General features: G+C 45.5%; 3 protein-coding genes across 4 annotated transcripts in view; 1 reads left to right on the plus strand and 2 right to left on the minus strand.

The window, feature by feature from the left end:
* CDPF1 (cysteine rich DPF motif domain containing 1) overlaps positions 1 to 15,015 on the minus strand; it is a 44,273-nt gene extending 29,258 nt beyond the window's left edge. Inside the window, exon 1 of one of the 2 annotated variants that reach the window (XM_055000325.1) lies at positions 14,920 to 15,015. The gene's annotated coding sequence lies outside the window, so the exon portion shown is untranslated. Of the gene's footprint in view, positions 1 to 14,710; positions 14,752 to 14,919 lie in introns of those variants that run through there. The other variant, XM_055000327.1, reaches the window with a different exon arrangement.
* LOC129344254 (polycystin family receptor for egg jelly-like) lies at positions 3,385 to 15,136 on the minus strand. Its single transcript, XM_055000818.1, has 3 exons — positions 14,920 to 15,136; positions 5,483 to 11,039; positions 3,385 to 5,446 (listed from the first exon to the last, which is right to left on the minus strand). The coding sequence occupies exons 1-3, from the start codon at positions 15,134 to 15,136 to the stop codon at positions 3,385 to 3,387; spliced, it is 7,836 nt and encodes a 2,611-aa protein (XP_054856793.1).
* TTC38 (tetratricopeptide repeat domain 38) overlaps positions 15,096 to 25,066 on the plus strand; it is a 34,533-nt gene continuing 24,562 nt past the window's right edge. The window contains exons 1-3 of the mRNA XM_055000321.1: positions 15,096 to 15,158; positions 18,370 to 18,447; positions 19,143 to 19,224. Coding sequence (XP_054856296.1) covers positions 15,135 to 15,158; positions 18,370 to 18,447; positions 19,143 to 19,224 — 184 coding nt within the window. The 5' untranslated portion in view covers positions 15,096 to 15,134. The remainder of the gene's footprint in view (positions 15,159 to 18,369; positions 18,448 to 19,142; positions 19,225 to 25,066) is intronic.

Consider the following 25,066-nt stretch of genomic DNA (forward strand, 5'->3'; position numbering starts at 1 on the left):
CTTGAAGGTGCCACCTTGCAAACAGGGAAAATCAGCACCTGCCCGAGGTTATTAGGAAGGCCTCTACGCTTCTATCGTATCATAACATGTACAGAATCGGATTGTTTAGGAGGCCATTTTTGTAGAGGGATCAAAATTCAGTAATTTATGGGAAGTGACAGGCGGCACTGGCTTGCTGCAGGGAAGGTGCGCCTCAGTCTTGTCCAGAAATGCTCCGTGGCTGAGGTGGTCTCCCACCCCCAGAAGAGATGTCACACAGTCTCCAACAGCCACCTCTCCGTGCCTCCTTGCTCTCCTCCAGTCCCCCGGTATTGGCCTCCAAGATCGCCAAGGCCTCTGAGAAGGGGCTTCAGATTCGCTCCATTCCTTCTCCTCGATGCCAGGGTGCTCCCAATTCTTTTGCTCTCGTTCTCCCTCACTCTCCACCAGCTTGGGAGAGGAAGCGGCCCCGCCCACCTCTTTCTTGGCCAGGGCTGTGAAGTGTTTCAATAGGCCCTCCCAGGTCCAACCCTGCCCCTCCCAGGGCCAGTCAGCCTCTCCAAGTCTTCCTCATCTCCTACCCACCTGGGGCTCCACCTGGCAGTCCCTCCTGCTGAGCCAGCTATGCCGCAGAGGCTTCACTTTATGGCCCCAAAGGGCTACTGTCTAGCCCAGGGGGCATGTCCCACAAGCCAGCTGGGCTGCAGGGAGTGAACTGCCATGATTGCCTCTCATATGCCTGTCCCTGCCAGGCAGCTAGGATGTGGGGGAGTGCTGCCCATATTAGCCAGCTGGGTCCTCTGCCAGGGCTGCAGTTGGAAGCTTTGCTGAAATAAGCAGGGGCAGCATCAGGGCCAGGGTGCAGGGGGGCACCCTACCCAGTCTTGGACATCACCGCCACCCCATCAGGTTGGGATAAGCTTCCTTCTTATGCAGGCATGACAGGAAATCTGTGTTGCTGTAAGCACTGAAAGGTAGCAGAGAAATTTACCATTTTAAGTGTCTGGGATTATGATCCTTAGCAGCATGTAGCCAGTTCAAGGAGGGAATGGTCTGTGACTAAAATAAAGTGGCTATTGAGAGGAAATACTGGAGCCCGTGTGGCGTAGTGGTTAGAATGCCAGAGTCTCTTTACACGAGACATCTGAAATGTGAAGAACATGTGTTGGGAGATGCAATGTTAGCCGAGAAGGATAGTTTAAAAAGACAGAGACGGCAGCAGGGCAAAGGCTTTGCTACACACTGGAGCTGTGTGAAGGGGCTGCGAAATGCCAGAAGGGAAACTTCAGCCCATTATAACCTCTCCAGGTCCAAGCCAGGCTCTGGAAGGCAGATCCAGCCCATTTCCATTAGGAGATAATGGAGGAGAACAATATGAGCCATGTTGATCCCCTTCAGAGAGAAAGGTGGGGTATAAATAAAGCAAGTAAATAAAAATAAGGGCTCCTACAGCACACTTAATGGCTAAGGATTCCCTCTGGTGGCCAAACAGGTTCCTTTCTGTGCTTGCAGTTCCTGGCTGAAGCACAATACCGTATCACCTTCAAAGGCCATGCCATTCATTCTGGATTGTGGATATAATATTCAAACCCCAGTACAATCGCAGAGCCCAACAACTTTTTCATGGACTTGTGCTGACAGATTTTGCAAGAGAGTTGCAGGGGGCTGGATCCAATAGTTTTCTTCTGCTAACTGATGAACTTTCCTTCTTTTTGAGGACACAAAGTTCCTTCCTTCCATGTCCTTCCTTTTGAAGGAAGTATTCCCACAACAGAAGACCTCTCCCTTAGTGGAATCCCAGCCAATGTTGTAAACATTCAGAAAAATCTCAGTGAAAAGAGAAGTAAATAACTAGTAATTAGTGGAAACTGAAGAGTTTATTCAAACAAGCAGAAAAAATATAAGCTTTTCATCTGGAGGGTATATGAATTCTCTGTTCTTCAGATACTTCTTTTGGATTAATTTAAAAAAATAACATCACAGTGACTCAAGTCTCAAACACAAAAAGCCCAATAAGAATATGAAAAAGTGGGGAATAACTGAACAAAAACTTCCAACTTTATCATCATGTAATAAGCTACATGTGAAAATGATATTTGAAGTACAACCCCCACCCCAATTATGGGGGAATGATTAGGAAAGGACTTAGAGCAGGTAAGAACAAGCATTTTGCACAACATTGCTATAAACCTGATCAAAGCTTAAAACAAAATGTATTTTGTGTGTTCCATTTCCACCAAAATTCTCTACATACTATAATGCCTAGCATATGAGAGGAAATCCTGCTTCTTAATTTCTAATTGAAGCCAGTAGAGCTGGCACAACACAGGATGGATATGCGCTCAAGTTCCTGTAAGAACATGTGCCGCTATGTTCTGGACCAGCTGTAGCTTCCGGGTCAGGCCTAAGGGCAGCCCGGCGTAGAGTGAATTGCAGTAATCTATCTTGGAGGTGACCATGGAATGGATTACTGTGGCCAGGTAATGAGACAGGGCGCCCGTTGCCTGGCCTGTCAGAGATGAAAAAAGGCAGACCTGGCAACAGTTGTGACCTGGGCCTCCACTGAAAGTGTGGCATCCAAAGTCATACCCAGGCTTCTCACCGTCAACAAAGGCTTCAGTTGTACCCCATCGAGGGTTGGGAGCCGAGTCCCCAACCCCATTGCTCCATGACCCAGACACAGAACCTCCAATTTCAGGTGACTGATGTAGCCATACCGTCACAGCCTCAAGACCCTTGGCCAAGGAATCCAGAGCACAGTCAAACTGGTTGTCCATCAACAGATAGAGTTGGGTGTCATCCACATACTGGTGACAACCTACCCCAAAATTGCAGATTACCTGGGCAAGGGGGTGCACATAGATGCTAAACAGCATCAGGGAAAGAATTGCCCCCTGAGAGAACCCATCCCTGTGACGAGCCTTTGAATCAAAGCAAGGGGAACCCACATAGCCTCTTTAGATACTGGGGGATCAGGCTCTTTTAAATCAAACCTCCCCCCACACCTCTCTTCCTCAGAGTATATGGTAGAGCGTGCAAAAGTGGTAGGGTTTGCCGCTGTGAATAAGCTTTGTTGTGTGCAAGCAGGACACTGAGAAGGCAAGGTTTGAAAAAGAACCACAAAGGGAATTTCTTTATGTACAGAAATTTCCTCATGGTAGCCATAGGGAGACCATCACATCTAGTTCAGCCCTAACCCTCAAAAGGACGCACAGAAGAAGTTCACTATGGAGGCACAAGTTTAAAAACTCAATTTGAATCAGGAGTCATATGAATAGCAAAAGTTGAAACAGTTGTAAAGCCAAACAGAGAGCAATGGAATATGACAGCAAATTCTGAAAAATTCCATGGATATCAGTTTAGAGAAGAAATATGGAATTTATTCAAATTTTAGCAATGTCTCTCTTAAATGGAAAGATAAACCGTTTTCTTGCCTTCCACTTGTTTTCTCTTGAGTCCTAGATGCTGACCCTTCCCTCTCACAGGTTTTCCAAATATTATACTATCCACAAGTTCACTGTCACTTGAGGAAGGTGTCTGATGGGTGATGGAAAACCATAGACTTTGGATTTTATGAACTACAAAGTTTACTGCTTCTGCTTCATCAGAATGCTGTTCGTAGGTGGGTTGTTTCATTGATGTGTAGGTAAAGATAATTACAGCACGCCAGAAGTTGATAAGAACACAGATAACTGTAAACATAAATGAAACTCGGAACAAGATCCCCAACCATGTATTGGACGGAAACTCAAGTGATGCGATATGAACACAATATGAAAAAACAGTCTGGGCAGAATAAATCATAGAGTTGTAATTCCATTCGTATTCACCAAATAACAGGTATCCAAATGAGAGATGTACAAAAAGGATCAGACCAGTTAGCACACTCAAGGAAACAAACTGTGGGAAAGCAGCTGCCATGGATTTTTCTGCTAGGCGGACATTATACATGAATCTGAAATAGCGATAAGGCTTTAAAACCAGAAGAAAAGTAAAAAATCCTGCAACTATCCTATAGAGTTGGTCAATTTGAGACACTACATGAAAAGGAACAAATTTTTCTGGATTAAGCAGATGAAATTTCAGTAAGGTAAAAGCCAGTTTGAATTTGAGTGCAATTAACAATATGAAAAATATACAGATGGTCTTTATTGCAAAGTTGATTAAGTTAGTTGCTGTTTTTAGGTAGCCTATCCTTTCCTGGCGCAACATATGAAATTCATCGGCAAGATAAAAGACCAGAATGTATGTCATCACGGCATACGCTGCTATCTGGGACTTGGTTTGAAGATGGAAAAGAGACAGTTTGTAAGAATGAACTGACAAGCTGGTGTTAACAACCCCTATATCAGAAGTCTCAAACATGACCGTGATGCTGCAGTATTGATTTATGTCTGGATTAAAAGCAGTCAGCTCAAAAATCACCACCCAGGTCCTCTCATCAAGCCAATTGTTTCTTTGAAGATCATTCAGCCTCATTGTTGTATTGGGTCGCTGTTCTCTAGGGAAAAAATAAAAGCTGTATCCCCCAGGTCCATATGTGTTTAAAACACCGTAAGACTTATACTCCCACTGATCAATGTCGGGCTCATATGTAAACCCTTGGAAACTGCTGGAGTGTTTCAAAGAGGATTTATTGGCAGGGATCGCCCACGATCCTATATAATCAGCTTCATCTTCCAGAACAGTTCCATAGCTATGATGGCAACGGCTTTTATTAATCAGAAAACTACTTACAAAGCTGTATGAACTGAAACACAATTTTTCAGTAGTTATGGCTCTTATTTGCCTCATTCTGGGCAAACCAAGAATTTTAGACCAAGTATCTGAAAGATAAGTTGGTTGATAATCATTATGTATCAGTGGCACAAACACATTGCTCGTCCATGTGTAGACGTCCTCCAGCTTCTTTATTTGGGACAGATTGAGAGAGAATTTATCATAAATGGCTTGACTGTAATAGAAGCTAGTGGTGGTATCTATTGAGTAAGCAATGCTTAAAACACAGGATGAGAAGACGATGTGAACAATAATATCCTTTACAAAAATGAAGGCTAGGTGTTGGGCCCTTGTTCTCTTCCTCATAATGATGACTTCATCCTCTTCTAGGGGCTGGTATTCCCGGGATCCTCGAATTTGTACGAGTTCATGATGCAGTTTTCTTGCATCTTTACCATCTACTGTTGTTTTCTCCAGTTTCATCTCCTCATACTCTTCTGAGCTTATCCAGGGGATATGTTTACAGTATTTGATAACTATAGTACTCATAGCTGAGAAAAGAACCATCTTCAAAGTCTGAAGCAAAAACACACTCTCAAAAAATGATGTCATGGATGCTATAAACCATTCCAATGATGTAGTGTAACCATAGGTCAAACCATATAAGATAATGAAAAAAGATGCGATTGTAGATATTAGAAAGACCAGTGTCCAAGAGACATATCTGCACCACCATGGAAACTGCGGTCTTTTAGAAAAGAAACGCCACACTCGGTGTATCAGCTTCCTTCTTGTTTTATTGTCTGTGACCTTCTCCACTGAGTGATTGTTACTATAATTGGTGTTTGGCAGTGACAGACACTGGGCATTCCAGTTTAAATTGCCATTTTTCTCAGAGTTCTCAGACACAAAAAGAGAACATTTCCTTTTCTCACACCAGTCTGTCTGGTGTTTCAAAGGCTTTTCTTGTGAATATCTAAATAAAATTATGATTGTCAAATGCACAGGGATAGAAAACAAAGCACTCACAAATCCAATGTACATGGATTTCATAATACGTAGCTGTATTGAAAAAACCTGTTTTTCCTGTTCACCACTAAAAAACATGATGTTAAATAATAGGTTGGAGAGCATTATTGCCAAGCAACAAGATATCCGCTGGACTCTGTTGAAAGGACCAGTGACAACCTTGGCAAAGACTGAGAGCCACACATGACTGTCTTCCAAGTCTTTGGCAAGTTTTATCAAGAAGTAATCCATTTTTTTTAAAGGTATGTCTTGGTTCCTAACAAGAAATGACCTTTCTATTTTGCAATCTGCCTTACCAAGACCAAACCAGCTTCTACATAAGAACAGCCAGGACTTTTTAGTCTTTACATTTTGTACTTTAACTCGGCTTAAATACCAGTTAGGCGAAGAACCACCATTATTGTGCCAGACATGAAGGGAAATAATATCTCCTAAATCTTTCTTGGTGGTTAAGAGAAAGGTGTCAACAGCTGCACGAAAGAGGGTTGGAAAAGTTGGATGCTCTAAACGATGTGCATCACTGACAGCATTTTGGCCTATCAACTCAATAAAGACATCCGCTGTGGTTCCTGATTCCAGGCGGCTTCCCGTATATACGGTGACCAGGTAGTAAACTCTGTGAAAAGGGTCATTATCTGGTAGAACAAAGATTTTGTCTTTTCTTCTCATATCAACTTTATCTTTGATCGTGGCCCAGATAATTAGAAAGATGTAGATTGCAAAAATGAAAAAAACTGTCAATAATGTAACTGGATTTGTGTCAAATTCTGCTAAAAGAACCTTGTTTATATCCAAGGGATTGGGATAGATCTGAAATGTGCCGATTATAAATCTGACATCAGATCTGGAGTTCTCTGTCGACCTGGGGCCTGTTGTTCCTGTGACACTCTCCTTTAATTTGCACGTGCAATGTATCTTGGACCAGCTGGTCTGAGACCCAAGACTGCATGTTCCACCTTTCCACTGATTCTGAACTCCCTCTAAGTCGAGACACTCTGTGGTAAAAACAGCGATGCGAACCATCTTTGTGGTTCGCTCTCTCACAATAGGATGGGATTGTAAGACAACTGAGATGTTCCATTTGTCTGCCGTGCTGTCTTCCACTGGAGACCGAAGCAATGACTGAGGAAGACAAAGGATATAAGGAGCCTTAATTGCACAGTCACTAATATTAGAACCCTTTCCTTTTAGCACTGGAGGTCTGTCAAAGTAAGCAATATAAGAAATTATGGGAGGAAGGTTGAAATTGAGCCCAAGGTAGAGAGATACATTGAAAGTAACCACTAGGTTACTCATAATTTGGATGAATATGTCTTTGGAGATTCCCTTCACTTCAAAATTAAAGCCACCTGTTGTCTTAAGGTGTCTTTTATCTGGCCCTACCGTTAGACCAAAGGTGGTGGAATCCTTGCTTTTTATGTCCATCATCACTTCTGCGACCTCTGGTGTGATCCTTACGATGTCACCATTTTGTTTAGCTGCAGTCATTCTGAATCCAGTCACTATTGTGTCACTAACTGCTGTATCCATAAGCCACGGGAAGGGATTCTCAACAAACTCATACAAAACAGTGGAAACCATAGCATCTACTGGCAAGTCAGTGTCATTCTCCTTCAGTTTGGGATAGAAGCAGTTCTTACAGTTTCTTTCTCTAAAAGTTTGAGAAACATACTGTTTCTCATCTTTCCGTAGATGAACGGCCCAGCTTTTGGCTTCTAGATTAGTTTCACACTCTCCAGGAACTTTGTCCTGTAAGACTACCTCGGCTAGCATCTCTGTCACAGCAATGGTTTCTTTAACTGAATTTACATTGATGTGTCTATCCTTCAATAGAGCAGCTGTTAACAGATTCGATAGCCCAGTAAATATACCATTGACAAGGATTTCTGTTTCCTTAGAACCCAGATTGTTGGCTTTGTGCTTTTGTAGAGCTTTGCTGGCTTCTTTTAGTTTTTGGACTGCAAAAAGCTGTGATTTCTCATTTACTTCTTTGACTTGTTGTGTTATTTGACAGATACTTGAGATCACTTGCTTTATTACCTCAATCTCATTCATTGGAATCTCTGCAGACACATTAAGGAGAGTTGCCCGCAAATCAGTTTTAAAGCCATTAATAACTGGTGACGCCTCAATATTGTTTAATACTGAGGCCACCATATATACATAGTAACCTATATTAAAGTAATCTTTCATTTCAAATAAGATCGCCACGGGGCCATTGGGTCCAGTGATTAAGTTGTATAGTTCATTGAGAAGATCATCAGTTGGCTTATTTTTTCTTGGCTCATGCACAGTTGCTTGTAAAATTTCTTGAGAAAATGCTCCAAGAGCATCGTACACCTGAACACACACTATCAAGGCATAATTTTTAGATGGTACCCCAACAGGAAGGAAAGAGGGAAGAATTTTATGTTGGTGACCTACATATACTATTGTTCCAAGTTGACTATTCTCTATAAAAGATACTTTACTCATTTTCATTTCATCAGAATGTGCTATGATTTTATATGTAAGTGGTCTGTTTTCATCTTCAAATCCACTACACTGAACAATAAATTTTGTAAGGAATGCTGTGCCTACCCTTGGATAAATGCTACATTTTCCTTTCTGAGGTGGAGCATTAATAGAAAATGAATACTTGTAAGTAGCTTCTTGTCTTCCTTGTGTGCTTGCTCTGAGGAGAAGGGTATAAAATTTGTGTGGCATAGAGCTGAATGCCCAAGAATTGATGCTTAGGTAAGGGCTTGACCTTCCAGTTGAAGTTTTGGAATCCCAGTCAAAAAATATTTCATTGGAGCTTGATGAAAAAAGAGACCAATGGTAGACAGCTGGGCTACCTTTACAGTTTAAACATTTCCCAGACAGAATTAGTCTTTTAGCTGACACAATGTTTTTTCTACAGTTTTCAATACAGGTGAAATTCAGCACAGGAAGGGAATCGGGCAGTACCTGAACTGTTTGATAAGCCTCTGCGGTTTTTTCATCCTTACTAATTCTGACAACAAAATAATATATATTATTCGGCAGAAGTGTTTCTTGTTGTACTATTTGAACTGGATCCTGGGAATCTGTCCATTTCAAAGTCTCTTGATCGGGATGGCATTTTCCATCTGTACTGAGCATCGACTGTAAAAAATCTGATTTTCGCTTGGAGCACCACCAGTTAAATAAGAGTCCCTCATGGGGGTCGACTGAATCAGGATCGGAGGAAGCCGACGCATCCAAAGCCCAACGATCAGAAACACCGACTGTCCTGAAAGAACCTCCGGCCACAATGGCCACCAGATCACTTTCCACAATGCGTATGGTAACTGAATCCGACTCTCTGAGGGTTACGCTATATGCCGGTAGATATACTGTCATGATCATTCTAAGAAGATACAAGCCAGGCATTAAGATTTTTCCAGGCATATGAAATCTGACTCCAACTGTTCTTATCCCGCTAGTTGCTCCTGATGGGTCTGTATTATGAACACTAGAGATTTCCCAGACTATATCTATAGCCGAACGTGTCCTACACAATGCCTTTGCTGTTGCTTGCAAGGTAATTGCTGACTGTCTTGTGTAGCTTATGATCTGGTTAGAAGGATCAGGTTTCTGGATTTTGGCAGTCACTTCATGACAGAAACTTTTTTGACAAGGCACTGTTGGCTTCAAGACCTTTGATGCATGAGGGTTGACTGTGGCTTTTAAAACAGCTCGAGCAAGTCCAGTGCTTCTGCAATTCACTTCTGCTACAAAACCTGTGTAGAGTGCAGTTTTGAAGGGTAAATGAGAGTGAGGGAGAAAACGAGCAGCATTTTGGACATGATCCTTGTAAGAGTAAGTATTGCTCCAAAGAAGGTGGTCATTCTTTGAATCAAAAAGTTGCAAGGTGAAGGCCCACTGGCACTGCAGCAGCGGATGCTGTACAGGAATAAACCACACAATATAGACCAAATTTTTATCAAGCGAATGACCACTGAAAGCATGAACCTCTATATCTTTTTCTCCCAGAGACCTGAATAGAGTCCCCCTCCGGTTCAAATACATGTGCATGCTGAATCGGTACCATTGCAACTGGAGAAATTCAAGGATGATCAGGTAAGAGAAGCTCTCCTGCTGGTAAAAGACGTAGTGGGAGCTCGAGTTCTTGCCAGTGGCACTGACAGCATTGCCTTCTTGGATAGAATAGAAGAGTCCCTGTTCATGGCTAAAAATGTACATACCTGTCCTTATCTTCTGTGGACTGAGAGTGAGATGAATTGGATTTGTACCCCTTGCTGTGAAAATCAGGGTGTCACCTGAAAAATCAATTTTTCCTCTTAGTTCTCTAGATACCCTTTTGTTGGTACAGAAATAGATGCTGGATACCACCTTCTCTCTGGAATGTTGTGGTTTGGAAGCTGTGCAGAAATTACTTTGTAGGGCAAATGGATTATAATTGTACGAGTGATACCAGTCTCCCAGCCCCTGCTTATCTGTCAACATGAAAACTGTTATTCTGGAGCTGAGAGGTCGGAGGGTCCAGGAAAGGTTGAGGGTCATGTGGGGGATGCTAAGCAGACTGGAAGAGGCACTGAAGACGTGAAGCAGGGCGGGTTGCACATGCAGATCCAGGCTACGGCTCAATGGAGGCCCATTCTCGATGTGCAGTGAAACAGTGTAGAATCCACGCACAGGGTACCTCACAGCCATGTGGTAACTGTAATACGATTCACAAACTTGGTGCAATTCTGCATGGGAATAAACAGTGGATGCAGCTGGTTCACTGTGCTGGTTACTGGGAATGAGGTGGTCTGAAGGACTTCCCCCTTGACTCCTGAAGTGGTAGATCCAAATAGAGCTCTTAAGGCGCGCGCACCAACCCAACTGCACTTCCTGCCATTCATAGATGGGAAGCTTGCGCGGCCAAAGCAGGAAAAGACGGACATCCTGCCCAGTCATTTCAATGCTCAGATTGTGGTGAAGACATGTGGTCCCATAGCACAAGGATGAAATACACTGCACAATGATATTAGTGAAGGCCCAAGGTGGAGGGGGACCTCTACTAACTAAGCCTGTGCCCACCATCAGTTGACCAGACCAATTATTTGTACTGTTTACCAAGAGGGAGTCTTGGTACCAGCGGCAATGAGGAGGGGGCTGCAGATCTTTCTCTTCTTTCTTGGTACCTGGAACCAGGCCTGGAACTTTTGAATACTCCAGGCGGATGTCCCCATCCCATAAGCATGAGACATGGCGTTCATTGTCCTGCCTCTGATAGACTCGCCGTAGTGGGTCTGAACAGGTGACTGACAATGGGGGTGGCAGGAAAGAAAGGGGCACAACTGCTGTATACGGAGAGCCATACCACAAGAGGAGGGTAAGGAGGAACACAGGGCAATGCATCTTTGAGGTGTGTTTGTTGAGGAGCCGCCACTCCCAGGAAGCAGCCTGGCCTATCCGAGATGCAGTAATTGTGTTAATTCTAGAACCTTCCAGCTGTTGTCCCAGGCAACGAGAAGCAGCATTTATTATAATGGAAACATTTCTTTCCCATCCCATATTGAAGGGTCACTGACCCAATGATCCGTAGTCATGTATATGTAAAATCATTATTCTGTGGGTGTTATACTTTTTTAAAATGTTCTAAACAACAAAAGAGATACAGGAAAAAAAGATAAGGAAAAACAGAAATACTCATTACACTGAGGCAGGGCTTTTTTTCCTGGGTGGAACTCAGTGGGTTGCCCTCAGAGAAAATGGTCACATGGCTGCAGTGCAGAAGGCAATCTAAATTCCCCTCTGTCTGGAGATCAGGGGGCGGGGCCACCAGCCATGTGACCATTTTCAAGAGGTTCCGGAACTGCATTCCCCCGCGTTCCCCCTGGAAAAAAAGCCCTGCACTGGGGGAAGATTAAGATACTCTTTACACAGATTATCTAGAGCATGATCACCATATCATCATTTGAATATTATGTTCAAGCCCACAACATCCATTCCCAGAGACATTTCCTCTCTCTTCTACTGTATCTTGCTATTGAACCAAAAATATTATTATGAAGTATTTAACAATATTTACCGCTATACCCCTTCCACCTCCAAATCAATAGCACAGAACACACCATGATCTATACATTTCAATTCTGGTATTACTATACTACAATGCACCAAACTATACTAACTATACTAAATTAATCAAGTTAAATAATATATGTTTCCATTTCAGAAAACTTAAAGCCTATAATAAACAATATTTCAATAACCTCTGTCAATTTGAGCTCCTATTCAAATTTACTTTATTTACAGTATTTATTCCTGTCTTTTATTTCTTGTCTTTATCTACAATGGGCAAAGTAATTTTACCACTGCTTTTCAAATTCTATGATAGGTCTTCTATTTATATAATCTGTTAATTTTGCCATTGCCACATATTCTGTCATTTTAACTTTCCAGTTTTCTTTGGTTGGGCATTCATTGTCTTTCCATTTACTTGCCGTTACACCCCTTGCGGCTGTTAGCATATAGCTCAAAGATTCATATAGTATTTTTCTCAGTATTATCTGGCATTATTCCCAACAGCGTAGTCTCTGGTTTCATTGCAAAGTCCATTTTTAAGATCTTTTGAATCCCCGCATGAATTTCTTTCCAATTTTTTTTGTTTTTTTGCACATCCACCACATGTGATAAAAGGTGCCTTCTACTTTTTCACACTTTCAACATAACCCTCTGTATTTCTTATTCATTTTTTGCTATATCTTTTGGAGTTGTATACCACCGATAAAACATCTTGTACCAGTTTTCTTTTAATGTTTGGTTTGCAATAAATTTCATAACCTTCATCCTTAAATTTTCCCACTTCTGGAATGTTATATCACTTCTCCAAAATTCTGCATCCATTTTGACATACACATTTTAACTTGTTCTGTTTCTGTATCATAAAAATATTAAGTAATTTATATTACCTTGCATGAACTGCTGGTTAGTAACTCCTGAATTTTGGAAATTCACCAGAGGGCCAATTTATATGTGTCTGCTGTAGCCCTGTGACCAGCAAGTTCCATGCTTGGAATGTTCAGATGCACGGGACCCAAACTGGACTGGGCCCATAGTGCATCGAGAGAGATGGGGGGGGTGAGCCCTGGGGGCTGCTATTTGCTCCACTGGGGAAAGATACGTGTACCAATGAGTATACGAAGTTTCCCCAGGGGGTCAAATGGGATCTCCCTGGAACCATTTAATGCCTGAGAAAATGTTGCAGGTCAGCAGGGGGGTGGGGCTGATGCAGCCTCTCCCTAAATACCAAAAGAAAAAACAATCGTGAAAGCTTACTAAGTTATCCAATTAAATATGAGTAAACATTTAATAAAGCATTTAATTCAAAATTGTGTCTACCTCATACATTTATGTCATGTAGTATCATGTATCAGAAATGCACATATGTGAAAACATCCACTGAGTCAACCTCCAAACAGTATGAAATTTACTTGCAATAAACCACTCTGTAACAAAGTGCTGGTGCTTAACTTCCAATACATTTCATAAATGCATCAATAAATAATTGAATATTGCACTGGTCCATATATTGTCACAGTCCTGAGGCCCAGAACAGCATGCTGTGGAATGTACGTGTTAAAGATCCATATTTCCTTCAATACATTCAGAGGATCATATCAAAGTTCAATTTCAGCTCCAAAGCTCCTATTGTATGTTTTAAAGCCGATTATTTCTTTCTTTTCATGAGGCTGCAAAGCTCATGCAGGAGCTTTGTAACACTGTTTGGATGTTGACTCAGGGGCTGTTTCGACATAAGTGCATTTCTGATACATGATACTGTGGTGGAGAGTGCCCTCAAGTCAGAGTTGACTTATGGCGACCCCTGGTGGGGTTTTCATGGCAAGAGACTAACAGAGGTGGTTTGCCATTGCCTGCCTCTGCAACCCTGGGCTTCACTCGAAGTCTCCCGTCCCATCCAATCAATAACCAAGGCTGACACTACTTAGCTTCTGAGATCTGATGAGGTCAGGCTCACCTGGGCTATTCAGGCCACTACATGACATAAATATGAGGTAGACACAACTTTGAATTAAATGGTGGTTGTTGTGGGTTTTCCGGGCTGTATTGCCGTGGTCTTGGCATTGTATCTCTGTCTTTTGGTGCTACACCTCTGAAGATGCCAGTCACAGCTGCTGGCGAAACGTCAGGAACTACAATGCCAAGACCACGGCAATACAGCCCGGAAAACCCACAACAACCATCGTTCTCCGGCCGTGAAAGCCTTCGACAATACTTTGAATTAAATGCTTTATTAAATGTTTACTCATATCTAACTGGATAATTTAGTTACATTTCATTACTGTTTTTTCTTTCGGTAAGCTCTTAATCGTGATTCTCCCTACAAACCACACAGTTCCAGGGCAAACCAGGCCATGTGCCCCCTGGGAGTTCCGCCCCCCTCGCACAGAACAGCTCACAGAGCGCATCTGACTGGGAAAACGCAGAGGAGGACTTTGTAACACGTACATTGATTTAGATGATCAAGATTTAGCTTAAGTAGTGTCTTCAGTGGATCCTATGACTTCACATGCGTTTGCACACGCATACATATTACTTCTTTTACATGTTACAGAGACTTCTATTAAAATGGCAGCGTGAACGGGCTCAGAAAGCGGTTGCCCGACGAGGAAGAGCTCCGACCTTTCCCCCAAACTTTCCCCCCACAGCGCAAAAACAACGTGGGATGGGAGCGTTTCCCCCTTTCTGCTGCCAGGCATGCACACAACACCTCCACGAGGAGCAGCAGAAATGAGGAAACGTCTCCCCGCCACACTGTTTTGCATGGGGGGGGGGAAGCTGGGGCGAAGGCAGGCGCTTCCCTTCCCGGCAGCAGCTTTCCCAGCCCATTTGCATGCTTTTTACAAAAGGCACAGACGGCAGTCCCCGAGGTGATGCGTGTCTGCGCAGAGCACGGCCCGGCCCGGTGGAGACCGCCTGCAAGGGAGAGCTGCGGAGAGGGACTCACGCGCAAGGGTTGCCCTCAAAGGCTCCTTTTCAGCCCCCGCCTGCCAGCCTCTCTGTCTGTCCGTGGCAGCCGATGAAAGCTCAAGCCCCGCGGCGCCTGAGACTGATTTCGCGAGTTTTCGGAGCCGGGGGGGGGAGCGGGGGCGCTTCGTTTCCCTCCCCATTCTTGGGGCTTCGTCTCCGCAGACAAGTGCGCGGAGAAGGGCCTACCTTGCAGGGGGGAACGGGCAGCGATCGGCAGCCGCCGCCGCAACGCCCTCCTGGCGCCTCCGCGTGTCTGCCTGGGCGGGCGGGCAGGCGGGAGGCGCCTCCCTTGGGCCGGGCCGCCGGCTGGGGCGGGAAGCGAGCTGGCGGGCCAGCTGGGCTCTCGCACAGCTTCCCGGAGCCGAGCCGAGCCGAGCCGAGCCGGAGGGCCGCAGCAGAGCATGGCGCCTTGGCGGGACTGCAAGGTGACCGGGCCGGGGCTCCGGGGCGCCAGCTGGGCGCGGGGGCTTGGCCGAGGGGAGGGACGGAGGGCTGCGCTCCGGACTGTGCCTCGCCCGGCGGCGGGGCAAAAAGCCAAGCGGGGCGTTGGGGCGAGCGTCGGGTCCCGCCGCCTCGGAAGCCCTCCGGTTGTCTGCTGGCCGCTGGGGCGCCTCTCCCACCCGTCGGGGGCCCGCAGAGCCGGCGCCCGGGGGCAATGCTGCCGTGGCCTCGCCGCCCTGCCCTCGCCCGGCTCCTTGGTCTCGGCCGTGGCCCCTCCCCGGCCTTCTGCTCGTTCCCGGCCAGCGTCCCCCCGGAGACCCTGCGGCCGAGGCGAGCCTGCCGGGGCGGGAGAGCGCGCACGCCCCCTCCCCTCTTGGGTGCAGCCGGTGCGCGCGCGCCTGGTGTCTTTGGAGGGGCTCTCTTTTAAACGCCCCCCCCCCGGGTCCAGAGTGCACCGGGAGCCTGAGAGCCAAGCTACAAGTGACGAATGACGCTTGCCTTGATCAAGTGGAGGGCGAGTGAACAGGGAGGAATACACCCGAGTCTGTTCACTTGCCAGGCAAGTGCCTTTCGTCGCTTGTAGCTTGGCTCCCAGTGACTGAAGATCCCTGCGGAAGACGAGCCCTGGAAGAGTCTCTCTAAGCAAGACATCTTACACGGGGATGCTCAAGTGGAAGCTCTTCGGCTGGTTCTCCCATCGGGGATACACCTGCGCTGCTAGGGAGACGGAGCACACCTGCACGTAAGGCCACAGTCCCTTGAGCGTCCCGTGTGAGATGTCTTGTGTAGAGAGACTTTTAGTCTGTCTTGGCAAAATAAAACAAAACTCCAGTGGCACCATTAATTTAAATAGGAAACCTCACACTGAATAATGAAATCAATGGAGTTAGCCTGTAAGGTTCCACACAGGCCTTCTGTTTTATTTCAGATCTGGCCTTGCGTCTGTGAACAAGCTGTGCCTGCACAGAAGCCTCAGTAAACCTGTTGTATTTTATATAGAAAGTTAACACGTGTGTGTTGATTAAAAGAGCCCTGATTTTCCCCCGTTTCACAGGAGTAGACTTCTGTTACACGAGCTTTGCAGGACTTGCTGGCTGCTTCTTGTTAGGTTACAGGTAATCCGCAGGGTGAATGATCGCAGGGAAACAAACTTGTTCATCCACTTTAACACCTGCTTGATCTAGCCTATATACTTTTTTAGAAACTGGATTTTAAAAATCTGATATCGCTTCCTTTGCAAGAGTGGCTTATGTGAACAAATGCAATTTGTTCTCATGTATAACAGTGCTCACGTATGACCTCACGTGTAACCGTGCTATGTTAGGCACAACCCAGTTCCTGCTTGCTGCGGAAATACTTCTCTTAATGCACTTGTAGGGAGGCTGCCTGAGATTCGTGGATTTAAAGTGAGGTCTGCTGGAGATGATCGCTGCCTGCACTTTGCCCTGCTTCGAGAGGTGTGTGTGCAATATCCAGCGCTGTTAAAGGGAAAGGACAGAGTCCAAACCCCGCTGCCAGCAAAAGATGCCTGAGAACGTTGTGAGAGTGTGCAGCCATTCGTGGGGCTCTTCAGAAGCTACTAACAAGGCAATCCTGCACGGAGTTACTCCAGTCAAAGCCTGTTGACTTCAGAATTACTGGAGCAACTCTGTACGGGTTTGCCTTGTTGGTAGCTTCTGAAGAGCTTGACTTAATGCTCAGGGTACTCAGGCTAGAGATGGATTGTGCCATTGATGCAGGCAGGGGCAGCTGGGAGGGGGCAGGAAACAGCCCCTGGAAAAGGGCTCCTCCCAAAAGAAAGGCGAGGCTTACTTGGGCAGCACAAAGCAGGAGGTTACAGGCCAAGCCATGCAGGCGAGTGGGATGAGGAGAGGCTGGCCAGACCTGTCCTGCCCTGGGTGGGGCAGGGCTGGCAGAAGCCAGGCACACTGCCCATGGCTTGTGGCACTGCACTGTGCATGCCCTCCTCTCTGGGCTGGGGAGACCCTGGCAGAGGCGGTCGGCCCTGGGCTGGGGCGGCCCCAGTGGGAGATCAACCTGCCAGGACTTTTTCAACCTGTGTAAAGCTTAGTGGTCAGGAAAACCACATATGGATCCAAGGGGTAGAAAGCACTCAGTCTTGAGTACAGACGGCTTCCTCAGACAATGAATCCGGAGTGCCATTAAGGGTAGCAAAATCCAACACCACGGTCTGTGTAATACGTTTTATTCGGACCAACCAGAATAACATAGCACGTTATGCAAGCTTTTGATTTCCACAAAACTCTTCAGCAGGCTGGATGTTAAAACAGAAAGGGTTGGGGAGGAGAAGAGAGGGCCTCGGGGTTGCTGCCGCTCTGTGCATATGATGTTTAGCACACTTCAGTGGGCACAGGGCATGACTAGCTGGCACCAGGCTGCACCTTGGCATGTCAGGAAGAAGAAGAAGAAGCAAAAATGGAAGCCATCAAGTTGAAAATATAGTGAATATTAGTTACCAAGTGTTATTTCAGAGGGTAGGAGGATACAGTGGAATTTATTTCTGAGTAAACATGGATAGGGCTTGTTTTTTTTAAGTTGCCTTTCTTCTTGGAAAATGGCCTTTGGTAAAAGAACAGTGACATGACACCTTTTTGAGGGGACGTGCAACATTGCATATTTTGCCCCTAGAACTGTAATCATTGCATGCAACAATAACCTATTTCCGGCTAGTGTATCACACAAAATACGCACATGCCGGTGAAGTGGCATGGCCTGTGGCTCCCTGCTGCCTCCATACATTGTGACAAAATCACCTCGGCTTCCAGAGGTAACCATACAGTTTGTTTGGGCTCTCCAAGGGCAAGTTTGCGCTTGGCTTGAAGCAGTGCAGCACTCCCTCAAAAGTGCTTTATGATACTTTGTGAAGTCTCCTACGCTTGTCAAAGTACTCATTCACATAAGAGATGCTTTCCTCTACTTTCTCTTCCACACAAACAGTATAAACAGCAGTGGCTCAGAGGCAATAAAAGCCTCACGTATAATAATGTTAGGCATAAAACATCTCATATTTGTACATTAGTTTTGTATGTATTTTAATTTCCACCACATTTCTTGTTTTGCTTTAAACGCAGATATGCATATTCCCCCCTCCCGAACTGGTTTCATAATTTCCAGAAATGTTACGTCTCTGCATTAGAAATGCAATAAATATTTTCTGATTTATGTCTTCGGTAGGCCTGGCAAGATGCTGGACTTGTCCTTTCCACCACAAGTAATGAGGCTTGTAAAATGTTTGATGCGGCACTTACTCAGGTAGGGATTATGAAAAATCATTGAAGAACTTTTTTAAAGAAACAACAACAAAAACAGTGAAACAAAAATCTTTGGAGAAGTGAACAGGCATAAAAGGATTTGTATTTGGTCCCCCCAACTGTTGGTATTCTGTGTATGCCGGATGCAGGTTTCTCCATGTAAAAGGGGAGGGAAGGTGACCTAAGAAGAGGTGTCCGTCTCGTGCATGTGACATCCAGAACGTGTGAACTAAATCACGGCAAATAAGGGAACCTAGAACGTGGTGGAGCTACTTTTATATTATTTATTATAGAGCGAGGATTCCTTTCTCTTGCATGGAGCTTCCATGAGTTTCTGGGCCAGATTCCTGATGAAGGGAATACTTGTGTGGTTTTCTTTATGCTGTAGCATCTGTTGATCCCTGAATCAAAAATGTTTGATGATAATGAAAGACATTCTTCTGTGAGCAGTTGTAGAAAGTAGTGTCCTCCCTTTAACCACAATAATTACTGTATTTGAGGCTGTGCAGTGGCCATTAATTCTTCTCATCCACCTGAAATGACCTTGTAAATGCGATCCCAAAGATGGCATAGTTGGATAAATGAGCCAGGAAAGGGTTCTTAAGAACGTTCCCTTTGATTGCCGCATGTATTGAAAGCTGAAAATGCATTTTCCGCACAGATTCTTAGCCAGAGGCATTCTCTCTTTTGTTGCAGTACGTGACGTGGACAAATGATAGCAGTCTAGGAGGCATTGAAGGATCTCTTTCAAAATTACAAGCGGCTGATCCAAATTTTAGTAAGTAACTCTTCGGATGCAGTGAAGTCATCTGACATGCACATTTTGTTTTCTTCTGCTGTGATATGTAAAGATCAAGCAAGAAAAGAAAGATTATTGGCTCAGTGGAGCAATTCTTGTATTAGGGCTACCAGCATTTGCAATGCATGATGGAGGCTTTTGGTGGGATAGCACGTGTCTTCAGGCTGGACGGGCAAGTAAAGATAGTGAAATGTGTGGGTGTGGCTCAGAACTCAGAGATGTTATATCCTGTGTTTACCAGAGGAGTGTTCCAGTATTAAAATGATACAGAAGATAAGGCATGAGATAACTTCTCAAAGTACACAGAGGCATGTGTAGATAAGATTCTGTTTGAAAATATAAAATAAGGCATAAACATCTCTCTCTCGGAACAATTGGCTGGATTCTAAGGCAGAGCATCAAGCAAGATTAAAACAGCCCCCCCCCCCCGAACAATGACAGGGGTTCTCGCAGTTACTGGGTTATCATACGCTCTGCAGCCTTGACCCAGACTCCCTCTCTCTACCCCCCTCCCAAGTTATTTTGTGAGAGAATAAACTTCGGAGGGAGGAGACCCTATTCCTGAGCTCTTTGCAATATAAAAAAGTTTAAAACGGTTTTTGTTATGGGTTTGGTTGGTTCTAGCTATTTTTCTGTGTCTGAGAAGAATCAGATCTAGAACATTCTAGAGCGCTAGCTAAAGAGCAGTCACAAAAACTCTCTCCTCTAGAAGGAAGGTCTTAAGCAACCATATGTTTATGTAGTACATTTTCCTTCTGCCCTTCCTCCAAGAAGCCCAGTGTGGGGAACGTCGATTGGTCTCCCCTCTTCCATGTTACTCTTGTAACCACCCTGTATGGTGGACTGCTCAGGGTCACTCAGCGAGACTCATGGTATAGGGGGGACCTGAACTGGGTTCTCCCAGCCGCTATTCCAGCACTTTGGCTGCTAAAACAAGCCGCCTGTCCGCTTGCTTCGAAGTGTGGGATGAGCGCATTCCCCCTCACTTCCCATTTGCTGTTGCAGATACGCGTTCTCCATATATCTCCTAACAACTCCTCCTTTGGCTTCTCCTTCTTTGGCTTATTCTGTGTTTACTGCAGGAGGACAGTGTTTTCCCTTCGCGGGGGGGCGGGGTGTAGCTTTCCCTTTCCCATCTGCTTGCTTCTGGCACAGTGAGTATCTTTTAAAAGAGGCGACAGCTGTGGAGGCAAAATTCAACTCTAAACAAATATGAGGGGCATAACGTTGACCTCTGCCCAGGGCCGGATTGAGGGGGGCAGGGGGGTAGCCTGCCCCCGGCGCCACCAAAGAGGGGGCGCCGGGCACAGCTGCCAGCTGCCCGGGAGGCTGAGCGCAGGGTTGAGAGACCCTCACCAGCCCCGCCGATGGGGTGGTGGGCTTGCCGCACGCGCAGGACCTCCCAGCCCTGCTGCGCTCAGCCACCAGCACAGCAAGCCAGCTGCCCCAGCACACACCCTCGCCGCCGCCAGCTCCGCGGCTCACCGTGCGCTGCAGCGGCCGGCTTGCCATGCGGGCGGCACAGGGCAGTGGGGCACGCGAACTGCGCGGAGGGCCTCCTAGCTCTGCGCTCAGCCGGCCGCGCAGCACGCCGGCCACCCCAGCACCTGGTGAGCCGTGGAACTGGCAGCAGCAAGGGCGTGTGCTGGGGCAGCTGGCTTGCCATGCGGGTGGCTGAGCGCAGCAGGGCTGGGAGGTCCTGCACGCATGGCAAGCCAGCCAGCCGCCCCAGCGCACACCCGCTCTGCCGCCAGTTCCATGGCTCACCGGGCGGTGGAGCGGCTGGCTTGCTGCGCACGAAAGTGATGTCATCATGCAGAGCTGGGAGTGCGCGCTGTGCACACACATGGAGCGCCCAGGCAAGGTTTGCCCTGGGCGCCTGCACGCGTAGATCCGGCGCTGCCTCTGCCTCACCATCTCAACCCTACTCCCGGCCCTGTGACTGTTTGGGGCACAAGCCCTTTTAGTGACAGTTTTGGGCCAGCTGGCAGAGTTGTTGGGAGCACTCTTGTGAATCACCCGTCACTACTACAGCTGGATGGATGCTCCAGGTTGTATTCTGCTTCTTAAAATTCTGTGAGTTGTGGAGGGGAGAAAATGGATCTGTATTGAATACTAGAACTGAATTGCCAAAATCAACAATCCTAGGTTGGTTACTAGTTCAGGAGAGCACAACAGAAGTGTAGAGGTTAAGGTTGCAGTGTGGCCCCCTGCCAGACTTCATTTGCGTAAGGCTCGTATATTTTGGGATGCGGACCTGAGATTCTTTGAGCTAAGCTACATTCTTCTGAGTAAATGTCTGCAACAACATTCCCAGTTAGTGTGTGTGTGTGTGTGTGTGGCAAGGGTCATGTAGCAAGAACAATATGTTAGCAGTCTGACCTCTCCTCATACTAAAAGGGCAGTTTATGGATATGAAATATCATAAACCCCTTTCCAGCAGTCCCAGGCACTGCCTAGCAAGGCAGTGCAGCTGCCAGGTGGCCTGGAGACTGGAAAGTTACAAAGACTTGAGTCATAGGGGAATGAATGAATGAATGGCCCCCACACCCGGGAGAGCAGCAGAGATAACGAGGCTTCTAGAGGAGGCTCCCAGGTTAATCTCATCAAAACCTTCCTCCACCTTTCCCACTTACCTAATCAGGGCTATTCAGCAATCTGATAGCCTTCCTATCTGATACTTATCTGGTTATTAAGCTAAATTTTTACCTATAGTCCAGCCCATATAGTCATATCACTCCTTTCCCAACTTATTGTCCTACCTCTGGACAAGCCATTAAGCTATTGTTTTGGGGCAAAGATATCAGTTTTGCTACAGGGTACATTCTGCACTATAACTGGGATGTCTAGCCATGTGCTCTGTGTGTGTATGTTTTGGCACCCATTCACACGCCTTCAAGTTTGCTCCTCTCTGTGAAACGTTGGTCATTTTGCTGCTCCTCTGCAGATCTCCTCCTTCTCTCCAAAGACTGGTAAATATCACCCTATCCTAATTACTCTCTCCCATTTTCCTCCCTGTTTTCCTAGTTAGCTTTGTGTATATGCTATCTGTATTTTCTGTGTGCTTGCCCTTTTATTGTTCTGTTAAAAAAGAAACCTTCCCTGTAGAACATCTGCCTGTTTACTTGAGAGTTCTCCAAGGGAATGTCCTGGTATTCATTGGTGGAGATTTCCTGGTTACCCCCCCTCTCTGTGTCTCCTTGAATGCTAATTCCTCCAACTCACAAGGTATTGGTGGATTTAAAGTTGCAGAATTTAATATTAGTGCTGTAGAAAAAGGTAGACAGACTACTGTGGGTTTAGGACTAGAAAAATACTTTTATTACATATCAGGGCAAAGGGTACATTGGTTAGAAAATAAAGAATAGCTAACTAACTACATCTTGATGATCAGACTAGAAGACTGGGACTGAACAAAGAGCAATAAAACCTTAGTATACGTTGCCAGTTAATTGCCCCCAATAAACTGGTTCATCCAATAGACAATCCCAGATTCCTTCATTAAGACTAAAGACTCACCTTCCTATGGCAGAAACTTTTACTTGACAGCTAAGTGGTCCTGTGTTAACTAGCTATCTAACTAAACAAATAGAACAACGATTTAACGCTTTCATGACTGAATATAGGACACTTGCTAAAATCCCAACACAAGGAGACACACACACACCCAATTTGGGTAACAAATATGATTGTTGTGATTACTCTTTACACATTACTTCATGCCCTGCTGTTTGAGAGACTTCAGTGCTTCCTCCGTAGTCTTCCTCATAGGTTCTGGTAAGCAATGGGGGAGCAAGCAGCAGCTGCACAGATTGTTCTCCTGCCCCATTTCTTGGGTAGCTCCTACACTCTCCTTAGTAGAATCCAAGGAAAGGTTCAGCCCAGCTGTATTTGCCAGCTGCAGCCACAAAAGCAACCAAAAGAGTTTTGCTGTGAGCGCCATTTTGGGGGTTTTTTTGCCGAAGATTGTTGGGCTTCCTGGCCAGTCTTTAGTTCCACTTCCTGTCCTAAGCTGGTACTAGAGTTTTGAACTCTGGACTTGGCACTAATCTTGTAACTATGAATAGTAAACCTGATATAATTGTTCGCTACATAGCAAAAGCTTTTAAAAAGCTGGCACTCCCTTTTCTTAAGCCTGAAGTGGAAGACTTCCAAACTCACCGTCTTCTTTGACATCAACGGTGGATTCTCCAAGCTTTTGAGATTTTGTCTGTATGTTATCTTACATTTCCTTCCAAGGACCTCAGGCTGGTATACATGGTTCTCTTCCCTCATTTTATTCTCACAATAGCCCTGTTTGGTAGGCTAGGTTGAGAGAGAGTGGCCCAAAGTCACCCACGTATTGCTAAGAGGAGATCTTAACCCAGACCTTAAGCACTGGTACACTCACGAATACACCACAGTGGCTCTGCGGAAGCGTGCCGTGTAGTGGTGAGAAGATTGAACCAGTGTCTGGGAGACCCAGGATAAAATTCCCAGTCAGCTGGGCGGCCGTGGGCCAGGCACACACAGTCAGCCTAACCCACCTCTCAGGGTTGTTGTGAAAATAAAATGGAGGAGAGGAGAATGATGTGAGCCACCTTGGGTCCCTGTTGAGGAAAAAGGTGGAACAGAAATGGAGCAAATAAATAAATAAGTGGACCAAAGGAGAAGCCACAATAACTGACCCTGTACACCAAATTGAAAAGGCCATTGTGTCATGTGATGGCTTAGAGTCCACATTAGCTCAAAGGTATCAGGCACCCATCCTAAAATACTGGCTTTGGCACAAAAAATTCTGACGAGCATCTGGTAATTACCAGCTTTTTTAAAAAAGGGGTTTTAGCTATCCTATTTGCATAAATAAAATGTAAAAGATACAGCAAAAAAGGCTTTGTTTTATTGCAAGCAGCCTTAAGAACAATATCCTTGAAATGTGGATAAATGAAAATCTGAAATAAAGAAGCAAACTCCCCCCATCTTCAGTTTCTGTAATTCCCAGTTCCATGTATAGGTATAGACAGGGCTGAAAGACAAGGTTTCCTCGCTATCTGGATCACAGGTTACTTATGTTTTTTTTTTTAATCTTTCCTGAAGTCACAAGGTGGGGCCGTGTGTGGCCTATTTGTTTATTTAAATGTTAAAATGCCGCCTATAGCTGGATTGGCCTACTGGCCAATCTAGTTTGTTAACAATTGTAATTTTTTTTTATTTCAAGCCTACAAACTTGGATGAATTTCCTGGCATCTTTTGTCCTTGCAACGAGAAACATGGAAAATAAGTTAGACAGAACCAGGGTTTTTTTCTGGGAAAAGATGTGGTGGAACTCAGTGGGTTGCCCTCGGAGAAAATGGTCACATGGCGGTGGCCCCGCCCCCTGATCTCCAGACAGAGGGGAGTTTAGATTGGCAATCTAAACTCCCCTCTGTCTGGAGATCAGGGGGCGGGGCCACCAGCCATGTGACCATTTTCAAGACGTTCCAGAACTCCGTTCCACTGCATTCCAGCTGAAAAAAAGCCTTGGACACAACTGTAATGTTCTCTTAAGTACTTCTACTTCATTGAAATACACCAAGTAATTGTTAGATCTTTTGCCATGCTTAAATGCAGAGCAAACTATTGATTTTAACACTTTGGAAACAATTCATTGTTGACTCACAAAGATCAGCACATGGCAGGTTAAAAGCAACACTTCAGCAGTAAACCAGTTTCTTACTTTATTCATGGTCTAAAGCAGCGATCTCCAGTCTGGTGCCTGCCACTGTGTTTTCTGGTGTGTGCTTGTTTCTTGGGAATAAAATCCAAGTGGACTGGGTTTCCTACCAGTTCACTGACCATCAAA

Source organism: Eublepharis macularius, chromosome 16, assembly GCF_028583425.1.
Source record: "Eublepharis macularius isolate TG4126 chromosome 16, MPM_Emac_v1.0, whole genome shotgun sequence".
NCBI lineage: Eukaryota > Metazoa > Chordata > Lepidosauria > Squamata > Eublepharidae > Eublepharis > Eublepharis macularius.